Source organism: Ahaetulla prasina, chromosome 7 (genome assembly GCF_028640845.1).
Source record: "Ahaetulla prasina isolate Xishuangbanna chromosome 7, ASM2864084v1, whole genome shotgun sequence".
Classification (NCBI taxonomy): Eukaryota; Metazoa; Chordata; class Lepidosauria; order Squamata; family Colubridae; genus Ahaetulla; species Ahaetulla prasina.
The window spans coordinates 38,690,783-38,700,984 of record NC_080545.1 but is presented as its reverse complement, the minus strand read 5'-3'; the positions used below and the strand labels follow the sequence as shown (position 1 = coordinate 38,700,984).

Below are 10,202 nucleotides of genomic sequence, written 5' to 3'. Positions count from 1 at the left end.
TGTGATGTATTCCCCTTGCTTACATTATTAAAATTGTTCAATGCAGATCAGTTACTTCACCAAAATCATATTCCATTGTTTGCATTCTTAAATCATCATTCAGTGCAAGCTGACCCTGTCTTACCAGAGCTGGATGCGAACACGTCTTGGAGGTAGATAATTACAGGCATTCGGAGACCCAATTACATAAGCATAGCTGAAGTCAGCATTGTACTCCTTACCGATATAAACGTGGAACAGGGTTACTCCGGTTTTATATGAAATCCAACAGTATAATTTTGGGTTGACGGCGTGGGCATGCTGGGAGACGCAAACCCAAATGAGCGACTGCGTTAAGTTGAGTATTAAGGCAACCGTTCGTTAAAAGGCTTGGCCTAGGAAAGGTTACGGCTTCACGACGGGGGAGAAACCCATCTCCGGCAAGGCGAACGCAAAACGGGAACCCGGCAGTGGTGCTTCGAGCCCCAAAAAGGGCTCCTTCTCGTCGCCATCTGAGGAAGGCGAAAGCCGTTCCGCTTTGCTCTGGCCGCCGTCTGGGACGCCACGGCCTGGCTGTGGGCTGACGCTGGTTGGCGACGGCAGGAACACGTGAGTGAGAAGAAAGGGGGAGCACAAGGTCGGGTTGAGCAAGGGGGCGGCAGCAGCAGGAGTTCCCCGACATCTGGAGGTGTCGGCGGCCGCGCTTGGGAGCGCGCGGCAGGCGGTAGCTGTTCGCCGCAGCAATAGCGGCTACAGCGGCTCCTCCTCCTCCTGCTTCGCCGAGCCTGAGTGCCAGCAGTCGCTACTCCAAGCCTTCGGTTGCTCCTCCTTATTGACAAATACACAAAGGGCCGCGTCGGTCTGGAGACGCGTCTGTAGCCGGCATGGGAGACAAGAAGAGCCCCACAAGGTGAGGAGAGCGGAAAGACGAGCGGGAGGGCCACCACGAAGTCAGACAAGGCAAAGGGCCTCCGCGGGCAGGCCGATCAGGAGACGGCAGGCGGCGGCGGGGCTGCGAGGCCGGCGTCCCCGCTTCTTTTCATCACCCTCCCCCTCTCCCTCCTCCTCTGCCAAAGTCTTTGGCGCCCCCCAACGTAGCAGAAACGATGGCGGTGAGGAGGAGGAGGAGGAGAAGGAAAAGAGAGGGAGGAAGAGACGTGGTGGGAATTGGCTGCGGGGGCCGAGGAGAAGCGAGGCCCTGAGGGGAAGCAGGGAGGGAGGGAGGAATGGAAAGGGCGGCCACGACGATGCCTCGTTTTGTGTCTTTCTTTATGTTTTTCCTCGTCCTCCCTCTCCCCCTCCTCCCGCTTTTTTGAGTAGGCCGAAGCGGCAACCGAAACCTTCCTCCGACGAGGGCTATTGGGATTGCAGCGTGTGCACCTTCCGGAACAGCGCCGAGGCCTTCAAGTGCATGATGTGCGATGTGAGAAAGGGCACCTCCACCCGGTGAGTGAACGGACAAGAAGCCTGGCCTGACAGCCACTTCCCCGGGCAATGCAGGAACTGGGACGGATGGGCGGCGGGGAGAAGACGGCCCGAGTCAGGAAAGGTGGATCAGAACGGGAGCCGGCGACTGCCACCACCATAGCCGTAGGGCAGGTGTATCGATTGCTGTCTTCTATGGGAAGTGTAACAGCTCCGTTTGCACCCTTCCCCTTCTTTACTTCAATAAACACCCACTCTCGGGCTGAAACAGAATTCCCTTGTGGTGAATTTAAAACTTGGGAATAAGATGCTCTGTCTGCTTCCCATCTCTTTGGATATGTAGAAAGATGGGAAGTGCTGTTGGTTTTTAATCCTGGTAAGATAAAGTATTTCTCATGCTTTGGAATGCTCAAACTGACCAAATATTAATAGCAAGCAGTTGCACAAATTGTGAGAATAGATTTTCTGTCATCAATTGAAAAGAAAACAAAAATGGGCCAGATTCTGTTTTACTTTTGTTGAGACAACTCTGTTGTTTTACTGTGCTGTGTGTACACAAACATATGGACAAGTCCATGGACTGTCCCATTTATATTGTGATATTAGAAATCACATATATACTGTTGATCAAAATAGAATGCGAGGTCAAGAAATACTCTTATTACATTTGAAAATATTAACAATGATAATGTAGAGAATAAGAGTATATTTTTCTGTCCCTGTATTCCAGAACTTTTAAAAATTATTTGATTATCCAAAAGCAGTTATAAGTTATAAAAGCAGGGAAATGAGGAAATACTGGATGGAGATACATATTTATGAAAGCTGAGAGAATGGTGGCTGCTGAGGTTATGAACATTTCAAACTTCTGTGGGATGTTAAAAAAAGTGAAAAACATGGTCATTGGTAATTTGGGAGGCAAAGGTGGACCAGGAGGTTTGTTAGTCCACATCTAGAAAAACACAATAAAGCCTCTCGATGCAGATAATTGATGTCAATGGGTTTGCCTAGTCAGTAACAATAGTATTTGCTGATCTACTCCCTGCTTCTTTACATGATTATACAAGTGTGTAAATATAATTAAGATAGTATTTTCATATTACACTTATCTCCTAGGTCCCACTGTTACTTTAAGTAGTTACTGATGAATTTGCAGTTTTCTTTAATTTCTTTCAACAATTTACAGTGGCAGTACATGCTTATTTTCAAACTACCATCTTTCACAGCTGTTTCTTAACAGAGTTAGAGATCATATTTTGCTCCGAGTACAGTAGTAACCTAGAACAGTACTTAGCATTTAATCCAAAAAATTAAACAGAAGTGATTAACTTAAATCAATGAAGCTAATGATCCATGTACATAGTGGTTCAATTCTGTTTTCTGTCACTGGAGACTCACAACGATTAATATTGAGATCTTGCCCTATTTGTACCCATATCATTATTTGTTATTTCCTTGGTACTCACAGACTTTGACTGTTCAGACCAAGCAGTAGACATGCATACACACATGCATTTGTGACATTTAAAAAATTTATCAGCAATATTTTCTTCCCAGTTCAATTATGTAAGATACTTGTTATAAATCTATTGTAGTTAAAAATACTTTATAACTTGCGGCATTATAAATACATTTCAGACTTTGAAAAATTGTGGGTGCTGTCATGAAATGGTTATCAAAAGGTCACTAACATATTAGTGGCTACAATGTTCATGCTAATTCACATAATAGAAGAAGTAGCAAAACTTAAAGTCAAATCATTTGTCCAAGAAAGTGAATACAGAATAAAGCCAAAAATTCTTTTTACCTCAAAATGTGTCTCTCCTTCCACCACAATTGGTTTTGGGGCTGCCCGATCTACCGGCCTGATCTGGGAGCCTACCGCCAGCTTTAACTAGCTACTGTGAAAGACCGGATGCACTTTCCCTAGCAAGAGGGGGAGTTTAAGCTGTACGGTAACAGGATTGATCACTTTCACTATGGGGAAAAGTCCTATAAATTTTGGACACAGCTTCTTGCTGGGAAGCTTCAATTTTAAGTACTTTGTGGATAGATAGACCTTAGTGCCCATTTGGAAATGTGGCTGGGGGAAGTGGCATTTATCGGCTTGAGTTTTATGGGCTTTTTCTGCTTGCTGTACGGTGTGCTTAGTATTCTCCAACGCTTTCTTCAGTGATTCCATTTAATGACATGGATGGGGGAGGTGTCCCTGGGCAGCTCAGGCATGGGGACGAACTCCATGCCACTGGTGACTTGGAAAAGGGTCAAACCGTTACTGCTATGCACCGCATTATTGTATGCCACCTAAGCGAACAGGAGTAGTTTTGCCCAATTGGACTGCTGATAGTTGACATAGCATCTTAAATATTGTTCAACCATGGAGTTCTCTCCGCCATCCCATTTGTACTCATATGAAAAGCCGAACTGAGCCCTTGTGACTGTCTAATAGACTGTATGAACTCCCTTCAGAATTTAGCTGTGAATTGGACCCTTGTATCGGAAATGATTCTGTGGGAAACTCCATGTAGCCTATAGATCAGCTTTATAAACAGTCTAGTTAGCTTTTTCGCAGATGGGAGCCCAGAGGAAGCTGTGAAATGGGCTTGCTTTGAGAATAAGTCTATTATGGTCCAGATGATCTTATTACCTTCACTCTCAGGGAGCTCTACAATAAAATCCATAACAATTTCCTCCCAGGGCCAGGATGGGTATGCCACTTGCTGGAGTAGTCCAGGGGGCTTCCCTGGCCTTCTTTTCATGGCTGCATAGGTGACAGAGCTTTTTACATAGTTCTCTATGTTTTTTTCATCTTTGGGCTACCAGAACAGCTAGATGCAGGGTTTTTAAGTAGCCAAAGTGTCCTGCTTGTTTGGAATTTGGCTCTTCTGGAGCACTTGAATTCATAGGTTATGAGGCATGTACAACTTGGAGCCTTTCCAGGGTGGGTGAATGCCTCCTTGTTGTCATTGTACCATGGGTCTGCTGGCAGCTCATCGTTTAGCGTTTGGGTTTCTCCCTCCTCCATCTACGGCCCCTCATATAACCCCTCGTCGTCTGGCTTGGCCCGTGATCATGGCTTGTGAAGCGGGTTGGGAGGGGGGGATCATAGTGTTTACTGTTGAACTGGAATTTTCTGGAAAGGGCATCTGCCAAAAGTTCTGTCCCCCAGGGATGTATTTCAACTTAAAACGCTTGAAGTACTGCGCCCAGTGGACTTGTTTTGGGGAGAGTTTTCTTGGGGGTTTTAGTGTCTCTAGATTGTTATTGTCAGTCCATACTTCAAACAGCATCTAGCTACCCTCAAGGAACTATCTCCAGGTCAATAGGGCCCAGCGGACAGCAAAGACTTCTTTCTTCCATACTGACCACTCCTTTCAGTGTCAGTGAGCTTCTTTGAGGTGTAGGCGCATGAGTGCAAGTTGCCAGTGATGTCCTTCTGTAGGAGGATTGCTGCAATAGCCACATCACTGGCGTTGGCAACCATGAAAGGTTGTTCAGGGTCAGGGTGTTGGAGGATGGGTTCCTCGTTGAACAGCCTTTTTAGTGCCTCAGATGCCTGCTGATATTCTAGGGTCCAGTTTAGTGGTTGGCTGGGACATGGTTTCTAGAGAACCCCCCCCCCCCAGTTTTCAGCAGCTTGGTGATGGGTAGGATGATTTCAGCAAAAGAAGGGATGAACTGCCGGTAGAAATTAGCAAACCCCAAGAAACTCTAGAGTTGCTTCCATGTGCGAGGGAGCTGCCAGTCTAGAACCACTTTAACTTTTGCTGGGTCCATCTCGACCCCCTCATTTGACACTCAGTAGCCAGGTAATCCTGGTCTTATGGAACTCGCATTTTGACAGCTTCGCGTATAGCTTAGCTGCAAGGAGTTCTTAAAGACTTGATGCACCAGCTTTAAGTGCTTCTCTAGGGTTTTACTGACTAAACAATGTCATCCAAAAAGCGAGGATGCCCTTATACAGATGCTCGTGCAGCATCTCATTAATTAGCTACATGAAGACTGCAGGGGCTCTTTGTTTTCCACTCATCTCCCTACTTGATTCGCACCTGGTAATATGCCTCCCGCACATCCAGTTTGGTAATCACCTTCCCCTTTGCTAGGTGGGCTAGCATGTCCTTCATGAAGGGGAGAGGATATGTGTTTTGCACACACCCTGAATTAATTCCTCTAAATCCATGCATAGCCTCATTGACCCATCTTTCTTCTCTTTGAAAAGGACTGGGGCGGCCACTCTGGACTTAGCCAGCTGTATGAATCCCCGGGCTAAGTTGGTGTTGATTTTTTTTAATCATTTTTTTTATTGATTTCCCCCCCCCCAAACGCACCCACATATTTTATGAACAGAGTATTAGCCATATTATATCTTACGCAACTTCACATATCCAATTACTTAATTACAATTACAAAATATTACTTCCTTTCAGCTTTATATCTTAATTTCAATTAATTTCTTTATTCTTTTCGATATTTTAAATGTATTTCTTTGCCACCCACTATAATTCTCTTCAATTCCATGCATCCTCAGACAATAAAACATATAACCGATTGTCTCTTTCACATTTCATCTACTTCTCCATTTTACATTAAACAGCATATTTCTTCTTTTTTGCTTCTTACGTACATTTCATTTCATCCTTTCTTACTTCCCTTTTACAATAATCTATATATTTTTTCTAATTTGCTTCTTACATAAAATTCCTCAGTTAAGTCCTTTTGTTAGTAAAAGATGCTTTTCCTCAATTTTCTTTTTCTTTTATTATTTTTAATTTCTTTCAGATCTAATTTTATGTCCAGATGGAAAGTTTTCCTTTTAGGGCTTTGATCTTAAAATTCCTCTTTGCTTTTGTTTTCCTTCACTTTAAATTCCACGTGTCAATTAGCCGCTAATTTCAAGATGGGACTTCTTTTAAACTTTAAAATGTTTCCTTCTTACCTGTGAGTTGGCCAATCACTCACCCGGTAACAATACTCCGTTCAATCACCGTTCCTGCTCAATTCTTTTTTGTGGCCGCCCTGGCTTTTGACAACTCCTAATGGCTGTCTTCCCAAGCCGCAGGGTCACTCCGGCACTCCAGGGACCATTCTGACACAAAGTCAAGGTCTTTTTGAAGGGTAGCCACATTTCTGGTAGTGTTAAATAGTTTAACATCATTGGCGAAGAGAACACAATTACTTATAATATGGTCACAGAGGTCGTTAATATATAATATGAAGAGTGTTGGTCCTAGAACGCTGCCTTGGGGGCACCACTATTGACAGGAGCAGGATTTGATAGGGCACTGCCTATTTTGACCACATGTTGTCTGTTTGACAGGAACGCTGTTATCCATTTATGGAGGGGTCTGTAGATGCTGTAGAATTTTAGTTTTAGAAGAAGTTTGTAAATACTAAATACTTTTCTATTTAGAATTCTCATCTTCCTCTTTATTAAGAGGAAGATGAGTTTCTTTTTTCTTATTACTAATCCCAATGTAACCTTCTGATTTCTCTATGTTATTTGCTTTTTTATTTTCCCCTTCATTGCACATCTTGTCATCTCCCTCTTTAAACTCATTTAAATTTTTTCCTTATTTAAAAATTCATCATTAAGATTTTTTCTTTTGTCTTCTGGTCCTCTTTCTTGCTTCGTAGTTTCTTTATTTGGTGTAGATTCCAGTGCTGCTCTTGCTTCCTCTGATTCTTGTTTTCCATATGGTCTTGTAATTATTCCTTTTATTTCTTGTCTAAAAGTCGTATGTATCTTTTTTATCATTTTGATTATTCCCTGCGCCATTCTGTATTTTCAAAGTTATATTTCTTTTTATCATCAAAGTCAAATAGCACACAGGGAAAAACCTCCTTCTCATTTTCTCACCAGTCTTATCTCTTCAGCAGAGGAATTTTCCACAACATGCTAGTCAGTGTAATTTCTCCTTCTGCCTGAGAGTGTCTTTTTAGAATCCACAGCTAATTTCTCCTTCTGCCTGAGGGTGTCTTTTTAGAATCCACAGCCTAATCAACAATTAACAAAGTATCCATTTTGTTTCTTTTGTTTGAGACTGCACTTTGCTCAATTTCAATTTTTTAAGTATTCCACTTAGTTCCAATTAGTTCAATTTAAAATCAGTATCCAAGTTTATTTAGTTCCAATTTAGAGTAGAAGAGGAAGGTCAGCGAATTTCTTCTTTTTTTTTATAAAAAAGTTTTATTTTTACATTCATATCCAACAACTCATCCAATGTACAGTCATATACAATTAGTCGGGCTTGCCCAATCACCACCCTCTCCTTTTAACTCTCTTCCCTCTTCTACCTTCTTCTACTTTCCAGACCTTCCTCTCCTTCTCTTATCTACATCCTCTCCTCCCTCCGCCCTACACCTTCCTTCTCCCTCTTCTACCCCTCTTCCTTCCTCTTCTCCTTCTTCTACCCCTCTTCTCCTCTTTCCTACCTCCTACTCTCTCCTCTTTTCTCCCTCCCCACCATTCTAAAATGGTAGCTGGGCAGACCTGACCCTACATTAATTATATTTATACATCTTCAATAATCCCTGTACATTTTATTATTTAAATTTAAATTTACCATCACTCCATCCTCTACCCTCAACCCCCCAATTCCCCTCCCCCTTACCCCCCACCCCGACTTCCCAGAACAAAATGCAGGGTATCAAAACTAACAATCATAATCCAAAATAATTTCTAAATTATAATCTCTAGTCACTCCACACATAATCACACTCTCAATTCCCCTCTCCTTCAAAAATATATCTAATACAAAATATTTCCTAAATTTACTCATATGCTATTCGATATTTTTTTAACTGATATTTATTTTGAATATAATCAAATTCTAAAAAAAATTCCATTCTAAAATATATTTTTCTTGTATATAGTCTTTCAAATAAGCAGAAATTTTTGCCATTTCTGCCAGATTTGATACTTTGAGTGTCCATTCTTTTTTTTTTTTATTGAAAGAGTTTTAAAAAACAAAAACATTTTCCCCCTTTTTTTCCCCCTCCCTCCCAAAAAAACCCAAAAAAACCCCTTCCCCCCTCCCCCCCCCCCGGCTTCCCGGGTCAATCACAAGGTATTGTTATACATAAACCAAACATAGAATAAAATTTTCCCTTCCCAATCCAAATAACCTCATCCAAAGCTTTTCGTCTCCCAACCCCCTCCCCATTACATAAAATAACTTTCTAATTATTCAAAGGCAATCTGATATTTCTTAATCTGATATCTGTTTTGTAGATAATCAATCCATTTTTTCCATTCAATTAAATATCTTTCCTGCGTATTGTCTTTTAAAAACGCTGAGATTTTAGCCATCTCAGCCAAATTAATAACTTTCAATATCCATTCTTCTATTGTAGGTATCTCTTCTTTCTTCCAGTATTGTCCAATCAACAGTCTTGCTGCTGTTATTAAATTCAGAATCAATTTAGTCTCAATCCCTGTACAATCCGTTATAATTCCCAAAAGGAAAAATTGTGGCAGGAACTTTATCTTCTTCTTCAGTACATTTTGAATAATCCACCAAATTCTTATCCAAAAGACCTTAATTTTCTTGCAAGTCCACCAAATATGAAAATATGTAGCATCATCACAATCACACCTCCAACATTTCGCTTGGATATTAGGATACATACATGATAATTTTTTGGGATCTAAGTGCCATCTATAAAACATCTTATAAAAATTTTCCCTTAAATTCTGTGCTTGTGTAAACTTAACATTTCTAACCCAAATTTTCTCCCATGTTTCCAACATTATTGGTTCCTGAATATTCTGTGCCCATTTTATCATACAATACTTTACCAAATCCTTTTCCGAGTCTATTTCAAGCAACACATTATACAATCTCTTTATATACTCCTGGGTCTGATTTCTAATTTGCTTTATTAAATTTTCCTCCCTTTGCATTATACCAATTTTTTGATCTTCTTTCCATCTAGCACTTATTTGCCCATATTGAAACCAAGTATAATTCCTCCCTTCTTCATTTAATACCTGTAATGATTTTAATTGCAATCTACCTCCTTCAGCATACAAAAGTTCTTTATATGTAATGATTTCCTGTTTCTGTTCTATATTTATATTCTCTATTGCATGTCTAGGGCTCGCCCATATAGGAATCTTGTATTCTAATTTATAGGAATATTTTTTCCAGACCCGCAAAAGAGCACTTCTCAACACATGATTCTTAAAAGCCCTATCCACTTTTTTTTCATAAAATAAGTACGCATGCCATCCATATAACAAGTCATAACCTTCTATATTCAAAATTCTTTCCTCTGTTAAGTTAAACCAGTCACTTATTACTGAAAGGGTTACTGCTTCATAATATAGTTTAAAGTTAGGCATTCTTAAACCACCTCTTTCCCGTGAGTCCTGTATTATTTTCATTTTAACCTCGGCTTTTTACCCTGCCATATAAATTTGTTAATCCCAATCTGCCAATCTTCCAAATTTTTATCCTTTTTAATTATTGGTATCATCTGGAACAGAAACAAAAATCTAGGTAACACATTCATTTTAATAGCCGCAATCCTTCCCAATAGGGATAACTGCAATTTCTTCCAGCCACTCATATCATTCTGAACTTTTTGCCATAGCAAGTCATAATTATTCTTATAAAGTTTCTTGTTCAATGAGCTAATATAGACCCCTAAATATTTAACCTTTTTTACTACCTCAAATCCTGTCATTTCCTCTAGTTTTTGTTTCTGTTGTATAGACATATTTTTAATTATCACTTTTGTTTTATTCTGATTTATTTTAAATCCTGATACCTTTCCATATTTATCAATTACTTCCA

General features: G+C 40.7%; 1 protein-coding gene across 3 annotated transcripts in view; it reads left to right on the top strand.

Annotated features, from left to right (window-relative positions):
• The first annotated feature begins 619 nt into the window (after positions 1–619).
• Positions 620–10,202, top strand: part of YAF2 (YY1 associated factor 2) — a 153,986-nt gene continuing 144,403 nt past the window's right edge. Inside the window, exons 1-2 of one of the 3 annotated variants that reach the window (XM_058190143.1) lie at positions 620–889; positions 1,300–1,425. In XM_058190143.1, coding sequence (XP_058046126.1) covers positions 864–889; positions 1,300–1,425 — 152 coding nt within the window. In that variant the 5' untranslated portion in view covers positions 620–863. The remainder of the gene's footprint in view (positions 890–1,299; positions 1,426–10,202) is intronic. The other 2 variants (XM_058190141.1, XM_058190142.1) reach the window with 2 other exon arrangements.